Consider the following 18,328-nt stretch of genomic DNA (forward strand, 5'->3'; position numbering starts at 1 on the left):
GAAACATGTGTACAGTTCTATTGCTAGTTGATTCTTAGTTTAAAAAATAAGTTCTCAGGACTTTGCTGGCGCTCCAGTGGCTAACTGCACTCCCAATTCAGGGGGCCCAGATTTGATCCCTGGTCGGGAAACTAGATCCCACATGCCACAACTAAGACCCAGTGCAGCCAAATAAGTTAAAAAAAAGAAAAGATAAGTTCTCAAAAGCATGCCTGTCACTATAAAATCTAATTGGAAACTAATGCAAATGATTATAGAACTGGTATTAAGAACTGTCTTGTATCTAAATGAAACATGTTACTTGTATTTTTTTTAATATATTGTGAAATTTTCTAACTTGGACAGTTAAGATATGATCATTACTAAAGACTTGGTAAAATGTAGATCAATAGTAACCCAAAAAGGAAGGTATTTATTTAAAACTTCCCCAAACCCTCTGCTCCAGATATAACTCCTATTAAAATAATAGTTATTGTTTTGAACTGTTAGGTGTATTCTGCTAAGTATTTTGTATTTTCTCACTTAATCTTTTTTTTTAAATTTCGTTGAATGCTTCCAAGCTTTTTCCTTTGCAAATATATATTTACAGATAAATATATAAATACATTAATGTAAATATATAAAAACAATGTATCTTTTTTTAACAACCATGGAAAACAAACTGATCTCTAAACCTTTATATGCATTTGTGTCTATATCACTAAATATAGATTAATACAATTTTTAAATGATTGGGTGTGTATGAAACACACATACATGTGAGTGAGGTCCGTGTTAATTTATTTAACCAGTAGCCTTTTACACACTTAGATTATTTTCAGATCCAGACTTGGTTAGCAGGACCTTGTATCTTTGTTTGCCGTATATAGTGTCATTGTTTCTTCAGAATAAAATTCTGAGAAAGATACTTGCAAGTCTAAAGAGTGTGCACATTTTTAAGACATTGGTTCTTTTTGCTAAAAACCCTTCAGGAAGGATGTGTCCGTTAATATTTCTCACACAGCTAACCCTCAGCAAAATGTTCTCTACCCCGTCTCTAACCTTAACCATTCTTTTTAATTTTTGCCACTCCAAATAAGGTTACCTCATTGTTTTGACAGTTCTTGGATTATTTTCTGAGGTTGAACATTTATTTCAAATGTTTAGTGACCACTAGTGTATTTGTATATTACATGTTCCTGTCCTTAGTTCATTCTAGTACCTAGTATTTTTTATTATTATTAATAGGAGCCCTCTTATATACTGTTAGAAATAATTTTCCCCAATTTGTCATTTTTACTTTAACTTTGTTTCTAGTGGTGTTTTGCTATACTGTGTTTGCATTTTTATAGAGGCACATTTATAAATCATTTTCTTTAGAATCATGTGTAGGAAAATTTTATTTTATTTATCCAGGTTGTCCGTGTTAAAAGTCATGGTAATAATCTGAATCTTTTTTTTAAACACTTATCACAATTCAGATTATCAGTTATATGATTACTTGTTTAGCATCTTTCTTCCCCACCAGACTAGAGACTCCATAAGAGCAGGAGTCCTGTCTGTTTTATATAGCTTTATCTCTGCTGTCTGGTATACAATAGATATTCAAAAGTATTTATTGCATAATACACACACAAACTCCCAGACACATGCATACATAATCTTTTTCTTTCTCTCTCTCTGGCTTGATAGCTTTACCGTATAAAAAAATAGAGGTGTTTTTAACTCTCTAGATTTCCTAATCTGTTCCTTTGTCTTATCCATTCTGATAATAAGTATCACATAGTATATTAAATAACAGTTGAACAAATTCTCCCATATTTTACTTTTTCTAAACTGCTCTATTCTCAAACATTTACTCTTATATACTCTTATACTCTTACAGAGTTTTGTTGTCATTTTGTCAAGCCCTTAAAATCCTATTGTAATTTGGGATTTTTATTAACTTGAAATGACATCTTAAAATATTTAGTCTTTCCATTGAAGAATATGGGATGTCTTTCTACTTACAGGTGTTTTAACTTCCTTGGTTTTCCCATATAGAAAAGAATCTAATTTTTTTATTTGGTGTATTTATTTCTCCTTTCTGTATTGATCTTTATAGTCACTTATATCTGGAAGTGAACAATTTGAATCTATTTTTCTTTTCTTTTAAGCTTTCGTCAGGAGTGATAAACCCAAGCTATTCAAAGGACTGCAAATCAAGGTAATGTAATTTTAATGTGATCCTTTTTTTCCAGCATTTTTTTTTTTAATTTAAAAATTATTTATATTTTAAATTAACTTTTATTTTTTAGAACAATTTTAGGTTTATAGAAAAATTGATTCTAGAGTTTTCATATACTCCCATCTCCATCCTCCAGTTACCTTATTAACATCCTGCATTGATGTACATTTGCAGATGAACCAATATTAATACATTATTAAGTGAATTTCATAGTTTGCATTAGGACTTATTCTTTGTCCAGTTCTAGGAGTTTTACCAAATGCATAATGTCATATATCCACCATTATAGTATCATACAGAAGTTCCACTGTTCGCAAAACTCCCCGGTGCTCCACACCCCACCCCCTGCCAAACACCTGGTAACCACTGACCTTTTTACTGTCTCTATAGTCTTGGCTCTTCCGGATTATCATATAGTTGGAATTATACAGTAGATTTTTCAGATTTCAGATTTAACTTGATATACATTTACATTTTCTTTGTGTCTTTTCTGTAGCTGAATAGCTCATTTCTTTCTACTGCTGAATAATATGAACAATGTTCTGTTATATCATGGTTTGTTTTTCTGTTCACCTATGGAAGGGCATGGTGGTTGCTTCCAGTTTTTAGCAATTACAAGTAACAGTGCTGTGTACATTTTTATGTAGACATAAGTTTATCTTTGGAGAAGGCAGTGGCACCCCACTCCAGTACTCTTGCCTGGCAAGTCCCATGGACGGAGGAGCCTGGTAGGCTGCAGTACATGGGGTCGCGAAGAGTCGGACACGACTGAGTGACTTCCTTTCACTTTTCACTTCCATGCATTGGAGAAGGAAATGGCAACCCACTCCAGTGTTCTTTCCTGGAGAACCCCAGGGACGGGGGGAGCCTGGTGGGCTGCCGTCTGTGGGGTCGCACAGAGTTGGACACGACTGAAGTGACTTAGCAGCAGCAGCAAGTTTATCTTATTTGGGTAATTGCCTAAAGCACAATTACTGAATCATATAGTAAGACTGTTGGGCACTTCTTACAAAGCTAAACTGTTTTCCAAAGTGGCTATATCATGCTGCAGTCCCTTAATAATAGATGGGAGTTCCTGTTGATCCACATTCATCAAAATTCGTTATTGTCAGTGTTTGAATTTTAGCCATTCTAATAAGCGTGTTGTTATCTCATTTTCATTTGCATTTTCTTAATTGAGCATCATTTCACATGCTTATTTGCCATCTGTATATCTTCTGTGGTGAATCTAAGATCTTTTGCTCACTGTTTAAAATTTTAATTACGGTTAAAAAATTTTTTTAAGAAATTTCCCTGGTGGTCCAGCACTTAAGACCCCATGGGGACACAGGTTTCATCTCTGGTCAGGGAACTGAGATCCCACATGCTGTGCAGTCAAAAATTTAAAAACTTAAAAGCAGTTAGGATGGTAAGTTCAATGTTAAGAGCACAGTTCAGTAGTGTTAAGTATATTCACACTGTTGTGCAGTAGATCTAGAATTTTTTCGTCTTGCAAAACTGAAACTCTATATCCATTAAATACTAATTCCCCTCTCTCCTGTCTCCCACCCATGGCAACCAACTTTGTTTCTATGATTTTGACTGCTTTAGATACTTCATATTAGTGAAATCATGTAGTATTTGTCCTTTCATGACTGGCTTATTTCACTTTAGCGTGATGTCTTTGAGGTTCATCCATGTTGTAGCATGTGACAGGATGCTTTCTCTGCATTTGTTGATACAAGATTTCTTGTTTAGCCTGTTGGTAATAATGGATTACATCAATTCATTTTCAAATATTGCACCAGCTTTGTATACTTGGAGCAAATCCAAATTGGTCATGGTATATGATTCTTTATACATTGTTGGGTTTGATTTAATATTTGAATATTTTTGCAGCTGTGTTCTATGTAGTTTCTAATTTTGTGACTAAATGAGTTTTTTTAATTAAAAAATGAAGTTTTAAAGCACAGTTTATGTAGATATTCTGATCCAAAAGATTTTAGTAGTAATGTTATTGCTTCATTACCCTAGAGGGCCACAAATGGGTTGAGAATATACCCAATGCTAATAATCACATCAGAGCTTGTCTTCATCTCCCGAGTTCACAACCCTAGAAAACCTGGAAAAACTGAAGCATAATTGCTAAAAGAAGTTCTCAGAGCTCCCTTTATCATCACTGCTACATTCTAGTTATGTGGTCCTTAATTTAGCATTGAAGATTGATCGCTTAATGAATGGGATCATGTTTGTTATCCCATTTACCCAGAGTAAGAATTCCTCAGAGCCTTCAGGCGAAATATTGGACCCTGCTACTTAGGTCTGAAGTTTTAGGAATCCAACCAAATTATAACTATTTACAACAAAATTAATTTTCTCTGGTTTAAGAAATCGAATGAAAGTCAGTGCAGAATTATCTGATAATTAGTAGGCACAGTCTTTTTTAACATTGCTCTTAATTATCATTCTCTTCATGTATGCAATAAACACTTGTTATATTCAAAAGTAAGCTTAAACCCCAAGTAAAACTGTCTTGATACCAGCAAGTGTTTCTCTTCAGAAGTAAAGTGTGGGTTTTTTCCCCTATTTTTTATGAAATCCCTAAAAGACTTTAAAAGCTTATTATTATTAAATTTAGTTAAGCTAGATTGAATTGGTTTGGATTTTGGTTGAAGCTTAAGAAGACTCCTTCTAAGCAGAAATTTATATTCCTCTTTTTTGTAGTATGTTCGCGGTTCAGACCCTGTGCTAAAGCTTTTGGACGACGGTGGGAACATTGCTGAAGAACTAAGCATCCTCAAATGGAACACAGACAGTGTAGAAGAATTCCTGAGTGAAAAGTTGGAACGCATATAAATCTTAAATTTTGTCCTATCTTTCTGTTACCTTGTCCAATGAAATACTGTAGCACCTAGAAAATAATTTAGTTTTGTTTTCTTTCATTGATCAGTCTTTTACTGTGAGGCATTAAACATCTAATTAAAAGTTCAAGCAGCAGCGCAGCCCATGATAGGTAAGAAGTTAACAAAACCCTTTTTTATAAGTTTCCATCCTTCATTTGTTGATACCACTAGTAACAGAAGGCCTTCTAATAGACTTGTGGTTAATTATGCAAATGATAGTTTGTGATAATTGGTCAGTTTTATGAACAACAGATTTTTAAATTAGATTAATAAGGGAGATGATTATTGTGCCTTGTGTGCTGTGTGCTCTTTGAAAGTAACGACAACAAACTTGAAAGCAAGTAAGACATACCGAGCCTCAACAGATTGCCTGGTCCCCAGATCCTCTCATATTTTTGTACACCCAGCCTTCCTTTTAATAGAAACGTATAGTTTATAATGAATGCACTGCATAAAGACTTTATGGCTGCATTATTGTAAAACAGATTCAAGATCTACAGTAAGAGTGAAATATTCACACAAAGATTTTGCATTAATGAAGACTACACAGAAAACCTTCCTGAGGATTTGTGTGGACCTGATACTTAGCAAATTTTTGTGTTTTACATTCTTATGGAAAAGTCAATTTAAAAATGATCATTTGTAAGACCAAAATGTAAATAAAAAGTTTCAAAAATCTATCTGAATTTGAAATCTTTCATGTTTAAAAAATGACACATTTCTCAGTACATTTTTATTTTCATATAAGCCTTTGTTTCAAGCCAAAAAACACTTGAACACATTTTCATTAATACCTTATTATATAAGGAACATCTCTTAAAATACATCTTTTTTTATGAGCTATTAAAATGACTTTGCTTAGTCTTTTGTGTGATGAAAGTGACTTTTAAAAGATGGTTCACTAAGACCAGCATTCGTCCAAATGACTTTAGGTCATTTACACCTCTTACTAAATTAAATTGGTCTAAAATCTTACTGTATTAACTCAATCTTAGAATAAATTCTTAAACTATCTTAATGAAGGGTATTTGAAATTCTTTTAAAGACAGCTCTGCCAGGAAATGTAGAATATTTAACAGAGGTCAGTTGTTAATATTTACTGGCATTTTGTGACATGTCATTTTAATTAAGACATTTTAAAAGCCAGCTGGAAAATGAAAAAATGCTATAAGTCCTGGCATACAAGCTGTGGTCTATTTTTGGTCATCCATAGTAATGGAGAGAGCCATCACTTTGATAGTACAAGGCCCTGGATAATATACTAATCCCTAATGGTGGTTATTGGGCTTCCCTGGTGGCTCAGTGATAAAGAATCTGTCTTCCAGTGCAGGAGACGGGAGTTCAGTCCCTGGGTCGGGAAGATGCCCTGGGGAATGAAAAGCACCCCACTCCAGTATTGTTGCCTGGGAAATCTCATGGACAGAGGAGCCTGGTGGGCTTCTGCCCATGGGGTCACGTAAGAGAGTTGGACATGACTTACCAACTAAAATAACAACAAATGGTGGTTATTCAGAACAAAAAGGAAGTGAAGCCAATCATGGAAAGTGGGGAAAAACCAGCAAAAGAGGAGTTGCTGCCACATACAGAGAAACAGCTGGATAGAAAGGGTGAAACTTCAGAACTTCTGGGGTTGGCACAGAAACAGGAGGAGCCAGTCAAATGAGTTATCTGGCATTGAGAAGCCTGAAAACTCTATTGTATCCAAGTTGTTATTAGAGATCAAGAGACTGAAGAACCTTAAACTTTGAAAAACTTTTAAGTTCTTGAGTTGATGAATAAATGTGTTATCTACCAAGCTCTACTATTTTAATTGGGAAGTTTGAGTTAATTAGCCAGTTCCAACTCTTTTTCACCAATTCCAATCAACAGCTAAAACCTTTTTAAAGAAACAAATCTTGATTACCAAGAAGAGGGTATATAAATACTGATCCAAAATAGTACCATTTTATAGCCAAATTTTGACATTTGATTAAGCTTATTCAAGTTCACAGATATGGATATGTAATAGTCACTTGATATTTATAAATTTGTTCCCCATGCCAACATTTTGTTACTTACAACGTAAAGCAGTTAAAATGTGTCTCTAAATTCCTGAATTTGGCAAAAGCCTCTTACAAGGAGCTATGAGCAAGAGCTGACATTTCCTGTTTTAAGAGGATTTGAGACTTGAAAGCCAATCTAAAATTAAAGTTAATAAAATGCATAAAATATTTTTTAAAGCAAAACTGAAATACTTTGGAAATTAGAATTGGCAGTAGCTACCATGTGAAAGCGTGTCTACAAATATATGGAAAGTAGGAGTACAGATTACAGATATGAGCACAACTAGGTAAGTATTTCTTTTACTTAAAAACTAAAGTATATTCTAATTACATCCTGTGGTGACAGACAACTTTTTCTAGGAGAAGATCACATGTGTTTGTGATAAATTCAAATTAGACTTTTGCTGATTAAAATAAACATTTTCATTTTGCCTTCAAACTGGTCTTTAACCCAGGAATCTAGCATGAAACATGATTGCCTAGAAATGCTAAAGGAATAAAACTAAGAATGATCTGAGACCTCTAAAACTAGTTCTTTCCTATTAGCTAGTCTTGAAACAGACTACGAATACATACAACATTTTATCTAGTATTATGAGAAGACTGAAGTTTAGACCTTAAAGTTCAAAATGTTTTTTAAAAACCATTTTGGTAGAAAGACTAAGCTAAAGTTGACCCTTATTCACAAATTCCATATTTGCAAATTCACCTGCTCATTGAAATTTAATTGTAACCCAATCACAATACTCTTGGCGCTTTTGAAGTCGGCCACGGATGCGTGCAAAGCAGTGAAAAATCTGAGTGCCCCATGCACACATTCCCAGCCAAGGTCAGACAAAGTGACATTCCGCCTTGCTTCAGCCCATGCTGTGAACAAGCATCCTTTTCACAGTTGATTTAATGCCACGTATTTTGCATTTTTGGGCTTTTTGTTGATGATTTCACTCTTAAGAATGGCTCTCAAGCGTAGTACTGAAATGCTGTCTGGTGTTCCTAATAAGTGCAAGAAAGCTGCGATGTGCCTTCTGGGAAGAGATTCGTTTTAGGTAAGTTTTTTTTTTTTTTTAAAGTAAGTTTTGTTCAGGCTTGAGTTACAGTGCTGTTGGCCATGAGTTCATTGTTAGCAATATGTTTTAAATAAGCAATATATTTTAAATAAGGTGTCTTTAAGCAGAAACACAAAGCAAGGTTATGTACCGATAAGTTAGCAAAAATGTGATCAGAGGCTTCCAGGATTCTAACCCTATGTATCCCCTAAAAGCAGTAGTTTTGTGTTCACCAGTTAAGTGCTTGCAGTGACTTTATAGCACATAATAACTACTGTGAGTAATGAGGACTGACTATAATTTAACATTTTTATTGAGACATTTCATATTTAAAATTCACCTACTTAGAGTATGCAATTCACTGGTTTTTTAGTATATTTACAGAATTATTCAGCCATCACTACAATCTAAATTTAGAACATTTTCATCACTCCAAAAAAGAAATCCTGTACCTGTCTGCAGTCAATCCCACACCCAAACAACCTCAGTCCTAGACACCTATCCAGGTTGTCTCTGGATTTCTCTATGAATTTGCCTATTCTGGACATTTCATATAAACAGAATCACAGTATGTGCCTGTTGTGTCTGATTTCTTTAGTATGTCTTCAAGCTTCATTCATATTACAGCATCTATCAGTCCTTCGGTTCTTTTTGTGGCTGCATAATAGTTCTTTATATGAATATACCATATTTTATCTATTATTTGGTAGACCTGGGTTTCCACTTTGTGGCAATTATGAATAACAGCCCTACACACTGATGTATCACTGTTTGTGTGGAGATGTTTTCATTTTTCTTAGATACATAACCTGGGAGTGGGGTAATACACTGTCAATGTTTAACTTTTTAAGGAACTGCCAAACTTTTCTAAAGTGGCTACACCATTTTACATTGTAAAATGTAAAATGTACATTGTACATCAGCAATGTACAAGAGTTCTAATTACTGCACATCTATAGTCTTCATCTCTCATTAAGGGTACTCATTTTATACCCTTATCATCTGGGGACATTAAGTGTTAATAAGCACTATGCCCTCCACTAAAAGTGAATTAAAGACTGAAATTCTTTTAATTCTTTAGATCTCTCTCTCAATTTTTCCTGCTTCTTGTGCCTTCTCTCACTTTACTGGATTTTAGCTTATTTTTCTCTTCCCCAATTGCAGTCCTGAAAAAAACTTAACTGTTCCCATATCTACTAGAGGTCACATTCTAGTGTGAGAGGCAACCATTAAACAAATAAAGGTACAAATATATCATTGCAATTATGGTACAAACAATGAAGAAAAAAGTTACTCAGAATTACAAAGGAGACGAGCGAGTAGTTCAGAGACCTCTGGAGGATGTGAGATGTAAACCAAGGCCTGAAATATAAATGGAAGCTATTTAAGAAAAGAATACTTTGAAATGCCTTTCAGTTAGAGGGAAGAGTACGTGCCAAGACCCAGACTTGGTAGGAAGTCAGGCACTTCCACACACCTGCAAGAAGTCAGTACGTGTGGAAACTCGAGATCCAGAGAGGAGGATAGTAGGAAGTGAGGTTGGGAAGGTAGGCAGGGAGGGTCTGTGCTGTCTTACGACTTTCGCTGCACTCTGAGTTGCTTTTGGAATAAAACCAGAAAAGGAAAAACACCTCAATCAGGGGAGTGACAAAATCCGGTAAGATCAACTCTCATGGGCACACTCAGAAAATATGTCTATGTAAACAGTGCTTTACCTACTGCACTTATAGCCTCTTTAGGAGCATCTAGTGTATAATTTACACTTTAAAATAACTCATCAACTTGCTTTGAGAACAACACAGACAACCCTAAGCTAAAATGTTAAGTTCTATGAGATTTCAATGTTTATTTGTATCTATACTCAAGGATCCTTAGACTATTCACTAGTTATACAGACTCATAGGGGGTCCTGTTAGTCCACACCACACCCGGGCATTCTACCTTGCCCCTCTAAATTGGGCATTAAAGTCAATTCTAGCTCCAAGGAAAGAACATGGAGCTCCAGCCTTGAAACTATGTGATTCCATATCCATAGCAGTCTTTCTGTCACCACCCCCACTGTAACTAGTACCAGAGTTCTTGTGCCCAGTTTCACCTACATTCAAGCTTTTGACCCATGTCCGTGGCTCCTGTTTCACCTGATCGCCCACATCATAAATACCTATATGACTCAACAAGACTGTTTTAGCTGCCATTCCAAATTCTGAAATCTATTCTCCTGGCCTGAAGTGTTTCCCCATTTCTTCCTTCCTGGCTTGAACATCTGGACCTATAGCCCAGACTGATCTGATCTCAGTGTTTCCTGCCTAATCTAGTCCTATGAACAATGACTAATTCATCTACTTTAAACTCATAACTCTTCATCATAGCCTAACAATACAGGACTCTTCCGTTTCTCCCCATATAAAGTGAAATCTTTATCCAGCTGTACCCCTTGCCTATCCACTCAGAATCAGCTCGATCTTATCCCAAAGCCCAGCCCAGATCCCAGCCAAGCTCTTTTGGTCTAGTTTCCACTGCTGCATTACAAATCATCCCAAAACTTAATGGTTTAAATATTTGTATATCTGTGTATAAACAAATAGAGAAGGGAAAAGATTCCATTGATTCTGTTTTCCTAGAGAAGTCTAATATACCTCTTGCAATTCTCTGTGCATTAATGATTAACTTTCGCTTAGAAAGATTTGCAAGGAAAGGGTCAACATAAGTCTAGACTATACAGGCTTAGAATCCTCCTGCAAAGCAGGAAACTCGGGTTTGATCCCTGGGTCAAGAAGATCCCCTGGAGGAGGGCATGGCAACCCGTTCCAGTATTCTAGCAGGAAAATCCCGTGGCGAGAAAAGCCTGAAAGGCTACAGTCTGGACACAACTGAAGCGATTAAGCACGTACAACCTATGTTCTGAGATTGTCAGACTGACAGTGTTTCAGTTTTAACAGAATTTTTTAACAGAATTTTGACATGCTCCTCTTCATAGCCACCTAGCCAAAGCGCCTTCATCAAAGTGGTGGTGTTTTCCTCATTAGCAGTAACACATGAGATTGTGTTTATGTTTGACTGTATACAGGATATACCATCAAAGCTGATTAAATGAATCATTTAACACTGTTTACAGGAAAAGATTTAACAGATGTCAGAAAGAAGAAAGTCGTCTTTTGAGTGTAAACAGTGATGTCAGTTGCTACAGAAGTTTCTGAAAGGCAAAACAATTGTGGGAAAAATATGTTTTGTAACTGATGTGCAAACAGAAGGGGGAAAGTTAGGGAGTAGTAAATTAGCCTGCTCTGGAAGAAATACTTCCTGTCAAATCAGTGTAATCTTTCTCCACAGAGTTACTGGCCTGTTAGGACAGGGATGGGTATAATCTGTCCTCAGTGTGGCCAGGCATTTTATCCTAACTTTACAGAGTTATTTGTAAACTAGGAGAAACATCATCTAATACCTCCATTTTTTTTAAGTGGGTGCATTTGAGAATGAGAAGGTATTGTTTCTGAATTCTTTTCAATAGCTGAGTATCAATGTAGAGCAAAGCTTCAGGTTTCCATTATGTATAACTTACTAGAATCACAGTACTTTTCAGTGAGAAGCCAAGAGGGCGAAAATCGACAACTGGGGATTCTCTTACTCCTGTCATTTTTTCCCATTGGTGTCTGACTTTTGTTTCCCCTTCTTGTGATGTCTCTTGGAATAAATGATACATTTGCTTCAGACTCACATTCCCTGATGCCAGCTCTCTATGAAGGTAGCCCCTCTGCCCTCTCTTTTGAGTATTTTGCCTCACATGATTTTTCATGATCACTGGGGCACACCAGTCCATTCTACGGGAGATCAGTCCTGGGTGTTCTTTGGAAAGACTGATGCTGAAGCTGAAACTCCAGTATTTTGGCCACCTCATGCGAAGAGTTGAGTCATTGGAAAAGACCCTGATGCTGGGAGGGATTGGGGGCAGGAGGAGAAGGGGACGACAGAGCATGAGATGGCTGGATGGCATCACCGACTCGATGGACGTGAGTCTGAGTGAACTCCGGGAGATGGTGATGGACAGGGAGGCCTGGCGTGCTGCAATTCATGGGGTCGCAGAGAGTCGGACACGACTGAGCGACTGAACTGAACTGAACTGGGACACGTTAGAGAACTTTGCCTCTTCTGTGTCCTCATTGCATTCTGAGGCACTGAGGGCTAGGATTTCATCATATTTCATCATAATTGGAAGGACTCAATTCAGCCCATAACACTGCCTGAAACTAAATTTCAGGGTGGCTAGGGGAGAAGTGAGCTGAAGAGAAATTGGGAGGTGGGACATAGAGACAACTGATGGGAGAAATTTGAATGAGAGAGGAAGAAGCTAGATTGGATTTGAGAGTTGAAGGATAAGTTTTTTTTTTAGACTGAGAGAAACTTGAGTGTGTTATAGACAGCGGGGGAAATGCCAGGGAAAACGTGAAATGAAGAGAGGCAATGTGCAGAGAGACATGCCTTTGAGCAGAAGGGAGAGCCTGGAGGACAAGCAACGGGATGGCATACATGGCCAGGGCTCACACGGTAGGAGCACAGGATGGCAGTCAGGGACCTCCGCTTCCGGTGATGCCGGGGCAGGGTCATTCATCACGACTGTAGAGAGCAGACAAAGCAGTGAGCAACAGACTTGTAAAGAAGGTTTGGAGTAGTTGCTGAGGAAGGCAGAAGAGGAAATAGGAGATCTAGAGTGGTGCTGATCTTACTTGGAATCTAGCCTGGCCTCTTCACTAACCTACTGTGTGAGTTTGGCTCAGTTATCTAATTTTTTTTTCATGTTATTCTCATCGGTGAAATGGTTAATAATAGCCACTGTGAATACTCTATGATGAGGATTAAATCAGAAAGAGGTTAAACTTTCAGTGACACTGTTAGTAGCATCTGGTTCTCACGTTACCCAGCACTGGCACCCTGGTTTAGCAAACTGGTTCTAACTTCTCATTTTCTTATTCAAGCTTCATCTGGGCCATTTATCAAGGGTTCATTTGTCTGACTGCATAGATTTGTTGATGGTATCCCCATTTCCCATTCAAATGTTAAGCCAGGAGGTATTCCCTTGCCCATTTAGTCTTAATCATTCCCAGAACATCCCAAATAAAGTCTGTTTTTTCTCAAAGAAAATAAAACACACGCATACCAAGACATTCTCAAAATAGGCACTAAACAGACATATTTCTGCCAAGAATAATTTCTGCTGTACTCAAAACTGGTTTACAGGATTGTAAATTGAGATCAGCCTTTGCGTCTTACTCTATAGGGGCAATGAGTCAGGATTTCCTGAAATTAAGCGATCATGTAAAATGCATTAGTGGCTTCTAAAAGACCTTCGGTGCTTCCTTGTGCCAAGAACTTAACCTGTTTAATTCTTGGCATCTCTTTCATTTCCCCCAATGACTTAGTTAAGGTCCTTCCATCAGTCACAGAGTCAGTATGACAATGTAGCCAAGATGCAATGAAATTTTGTTTTCTAGAAACATAAGTCTGATGATGACTGCTGTGTATCAATGAGAAGGCTGGATTATAAGTCTGAATAATTATTTTTTTAGTCAAAACTACACTGGCCCCTAGTCCTAGTTCAATTCCTTGCATTGCTTAATCCAATCATAATCTGGTTTTACCCACTTCAAACAGTAATCTAATTGCTAATCCTTTGTTCTCATTCTATTAATGTTTGAATTTTCTGTACTGATTTCACTTCTGTCTTAGAATAACTTTTGCTTTCAACACACCACTTTTTCTTAGTTCTCTTCTATCCTTCATTAGTTACTTCTCCTCTGCCTATTCCACAAATAATAGCAAGTTGTCCCTCGCGGCCCCTTCTCTCTGCCCAGTGTTAGAAATTTAAATGGCATTAGGGGCCAGGGTAGGCAGGTAATACCAAGGTCAGATATAATTAATAGGGAGTGATAAGAACTCAGGCAAAGAGAAAAGGCATATTCCATGTAAAATCACCCACAGCTGAAAAAATTTTAAACAACTGTCTTGGCCAAAAACCTTTCCATGGACTGGACTGGACAGCTGTTTTATGACAGCTGTTCTCAGAACCCAGGTCTTCCTGCCCAAGACTCCGAGCTTAGGACCCATTTACGGGGTGTTTTGTGTACCTCTTAACCCCTATATCAGAGAAGGCGATGGCACCCCACTCCACTACTCTTGCCTGGAGAATCCCATGGACGGAGGAGCCTGGTGGGCTGCAGTCCATGGGGTCGCGAAGAGTCGAACACGACTAAGCGACTTCACTTTCACTTTTCACTTTCATGCATTGGAGAAGGAAATGGCAACCCACTCCAGTGTTCTTGCCTGGAGAATCCCAGGGATGGGGGAGCCTGGTGGGCTGCCATCTATGGGGTCGCGCAGAGTCGGACACGACTGAAGCAACTTTGCAGCAGCAGCAGTAACCCCTATATAACAAAACAACATTCATTTCTGACTTTGAGTTCAGGGATCTTGTGTAAGTCACCCAAACCTGATTTGTTTTCTTTTTTTCAAGAAGGTATTAAATTTTCTATTGATTACACATCATAATGGATGATACACAAGCTTCATTCCTATAACTTTACCTGGTACCATAATTCAATTTAGATATATTGCATAGGATGTGACAACAATCATTAATAACCAAAAAAAAAAAAAAAAAACCAACCCATGACTTTGCATGGGTGACTTTCTTAATGGTGAACTCCAGGTCACAACACAGTAACTGTCAGTTCAACTACACCAAGGTTCTGAAGACAACAGCTTCTCCACCAAAGCAGGTTGTAAATAAATTTCAAATGGAACCTGGCATCACCCTGAAGGAATTCTTACTTCATACTGTTGGGGTAGTTAACCAAAATGGCTTCACAGTAAACTAACTTTACACAGCACATTAAAAAAAAAAAAAAGACATTTATTCTGCATCATGATCAGACTATTACATTTAGAAATCAACAGCATGGGTGCAAAAAAAAATCTACATTAAAACCTTTTGTTGGAATGGTTTATACTTTCCACAGAACAGAAACTAAAATACAATTAAATTTATACAATTGTTATAAATTAACTATTATACAATTAATCACAAGAATAGTCCTCGAGTTTTTTGCCCATACACATGAGTATTGTCTAAAACATGTCTTCTTTGTAGCACCTAGGCCCTGCCACCACTGTGCTCGGCTGAGTTCACAAATCTGTTGTAAGCTGTAGCTTCCCTGTCACTTCTCTGGCTCTCTTCTCCTGCTAACCTTTGTTTCCTGGCAGTAATTAAAACCTCCTGCCACTGCCATAGCTCCTGCTGCTGCTGGAACCACCATAGCCACCTTCATTTCATGGTTTGGCGAAGTATTGACCTCCACCACCATAGAGGCCAGAACTTCTGCCTCCAACGTTTCCTCCTTTCATGGGTCCAAAATTTGAAGATTAATTGTTGTAATTGCCAAAGTCATTGTAGCTTCTGCCAAAATTGCTTCCGTCATTACCAAATCCATTATAACCATCCCCACTGCCACCGTATCCGCCACCACCACGGCTGCCACCAAAGCCACCTCGACCACTGAAGTTTCCTCCACGACCAAAGTTGTCACTCCCACCCAAACCACCTCCACGACCGCCACCAAAGTTTTCAGAACCACTTTGACCTCTCTGGGTGGATGAAGCACTAGCCATCTCTTGCTTAGACAGGGCTTTTCTCACTTCACAGTTGAGGCCATTCCCAGTGTGGTATTTCTGAATGACAATCTTGTCTATGGAGTCATGGTCATCAAAGAGTACGAAAGCAAAGCCTCTCTTTGTCACTGCCTTGGTCAGTCATGATTTCAATCACTTCAATTTTCCCATACTGTTCAAAATAATCTCTCAGGTGATGTTCTTCAGTGTCTAATGCCACCAACAAAACCCTTTTTCAAAGGTAAGTGGGCACCAGGTCTTTGAGAATCTTCTCTTGAGACGGCCCTCTTGGGTTCCACAACTCTTCCGTCCACCTGTGTGGCCTTCCTTTCACCTCCTCCACCGTGGTGTATGTGACAAACCCGAAGTCTCTGGGGCGCTTGGCGTTTGGATCCCTCATTACCACACAGTCTGTGAGCGTTCCCCATTGCTCAAAACGGCTCCTCAGACCCTCGTCAGTTGTTTCAAAGCTCAGTCCTCTGATGAAGAGCTTCCGCAGATGTTCAGGCTCTTTGGGAGACTCTGACTCAGACATGACGGCAATGGAGGTGGGATGGGGGAACTTCAACGATGCTTTCTCGGCGGTGTACACAGGCAGAAAGCCTGATTTATTTTTAATCTGTAAAACAAAATTCCTCAGAGGCTCACTTAAATTTCATAATATGAGGCAAACATTTTGCTAAGTGACAATGACATCACTTACTTTAAGTTTTCCAAAGGGCCCTTTTCTATTTCTCCAACTTAGAGCTGTCGCCTCCACGGTACAGAAGTGTTCTCTCCCGCCTGTGTCATCCGCCCAGAGTTTATACCATCACCTGACACTTGCACAGAACTCAGGAGGGAATAGCACAGTCCATCTGAAAGGAAGCCCTCACCTTCTCTATCCAAAGGTCTTTGTTTTTTATGCTCTGCCTGTACGGTTTGGAAAACTCTATTCTCTTGGACTTAGCACCATAAATAGTTATTTCTTTAACATTCTTTCTCAATGAAGTTCAATTTTCTATGAGAAAACTTGTTTTAAAGAAGAATCCGAATTAGAACTGTACATCTGAAGGTACTTTTTCTTGTACACTCAGAACAGACATTTTAAAAATTACAGCATTTTCTTGAGAAAGTTCTTGAAATGATGCACAGTCTTACACAGTAATTTTCATGTTTGTTGAAGCTGCTACAAAGACTCCAGAGGAATCCCTCTTGGGGGCAGAGACTAAGAAGACAGAGTTGCTTCTCCATAATATCTTAGCATCAGCTCAGCAGTGCCAGTTCAACTCAGCTCAAGAATCACTGGTCCTCATTTTGCAAGATTCTGAACAAGTGAAACACTCCCTACTCGTAGTTTGAAATGAAAGAGGATCCAGGTTGTCAAGGTAACAGATAAAAAGAGACACAAGAAGAAGCACAAGGCCAAAGTTCAGTCTTCCCACCACCCTCCCACACTTGGCCACCATTTCCCCACCTCAATCCTCTCTGCATATTATAGATTAAAATACCAGGCATTTTCATCAAGTCCTCTCTTGAAACAGTCACTCCATTTCCATCTTCCTCCAGCTCATCTGGCCTGTTCTTTCCTTCCCACTTCGTCTCTAACAATTGATGGGAATAAAATTCTGTCTCCTTACACGGGTGTTTCCTGCACAATCCACTAGAGTGTGACTGCTACAAGAACAGAGACCCTGTGCCTCTTATTACTATTGTATTCACAAAGCTGAGTTGAGTGTCTGGCACAAGGGAGGTGCTTCATGAAAACTTGTTAAAGTAAATGGAGTGTTCATTACAGCACCACGTCTTTGTCCCAGTGATTCTCTCTACTCTTTCTACCCAGTATGTCCTCACTCTTCCTCTCCAAAATTCTCAAACCCACACTCATCTCTGTGATGGGCTTAATGTTTGTGTTTCCCCACCCCAAATTCATATGTTGAAATCCTGACCCCCAATGTAAAGGTATTAGGAGATGAAGGCTGTAGGTCATGAGGGTAGAGCCCTGGTGAATGGGATTCAGTTCAGTTCAGTTTAGTTCAGTTCAGTTGCTCAGTTGTGTCCGACTCTTTGCGACCCCATGAATCGCAGCACTCCAGGCCCCCTGACCATCACCAACTCCCAGAGTTCGCGCAAACTCACGTCCATCGAGTCGGTGAGGCCATCTAGCCATCTCATCCTCTGTCGTCCCCTTCTTCTCCTGCCCCCAATCCCTCCCAGCATCAGAGTCTTTTCCAATGAGTCAACTCTTCACATGAGGTGGCCAAAGTACTGGAGTTTCAGCTTTAAATGGGATTAGTGCCCTTCTAAGAAAGCCCTGACGGAGAAGGCAATGGCAACCCACTCCAGTACTCTTGCCTGGAAAATCCCATAGATGGAGGAGCCTGGTAGGCTGCAGTCCACGGGGTCGCTAAGAGTCGGACATGACTGGGCAACTTCACTTTCACTTTTCACTTTCATGCATTGGAGGAGGAAATGGCAACCTACTCCAGTGTTCTTGCCTGGAGAATTCCAGGG

The 18,328-nt window shown here is 38.5% G+C and overlaps 1 protein-coding gene and 1 pseudogene across 2 annotated transcripts in view; one reads left to right on the forward strand and one right to left on the reverse strand.

The window, feature by feature from the left end:
- SELENOF (selenoprotein F) overlaps positions 1-5,768 on the forward strand; it is a 40,374-nt gene extending 34,606 nt beyond the window's left edge. The window contains exons 4-5 of one of the 2 annotated variants that reach the window (XM_055585282.1): positions 2,136-2,185; positions 4,910-5,768. In XM_055585282.1, coding sequence (XP_055441257.1) covers positions 2,136-2,185; positions 4,910-5,041 — 182 coding nt within the window. In that variant the 3' untranslated portion in view covers positions 5,042-5,768. The remainder of the gene's footprint in view (positions 1-2,135; positions 2,186-4,909) is intronic. The other variant, XM_055585283.1, reaches the window with a different exon arrangement.
- An 8,673-nt stretch (positions 5,769-14,441) lies between these two features.
- LOC129656163 (heterogeneous nuclear ribonucleoprotein A1-like) lies at positions 14,442-17,225 on the reverse strand (annotated as a pseudogene).
- Between the last annotated feature and the right edge of the window lie 1,103 nt (positions 17,226-18,328).

Source organism: Bubalus kerabau, chromosome 6, assembly GCF_029407905.1.
Source record: "Bubalus kerabau isolate K-KA32 ecotype Philippines breed swamp buffalo chromosome 6, PCC_UOA_SB_1v2, whole genome shotgun sequence".
NCBI classification, from domain to species: domain Eukaryota; kingdom Metazoa; phylum Chordata; class Mammalia; order Artiodactyla; family Bovidae; genus Bubalus; species Bubalus kerabau.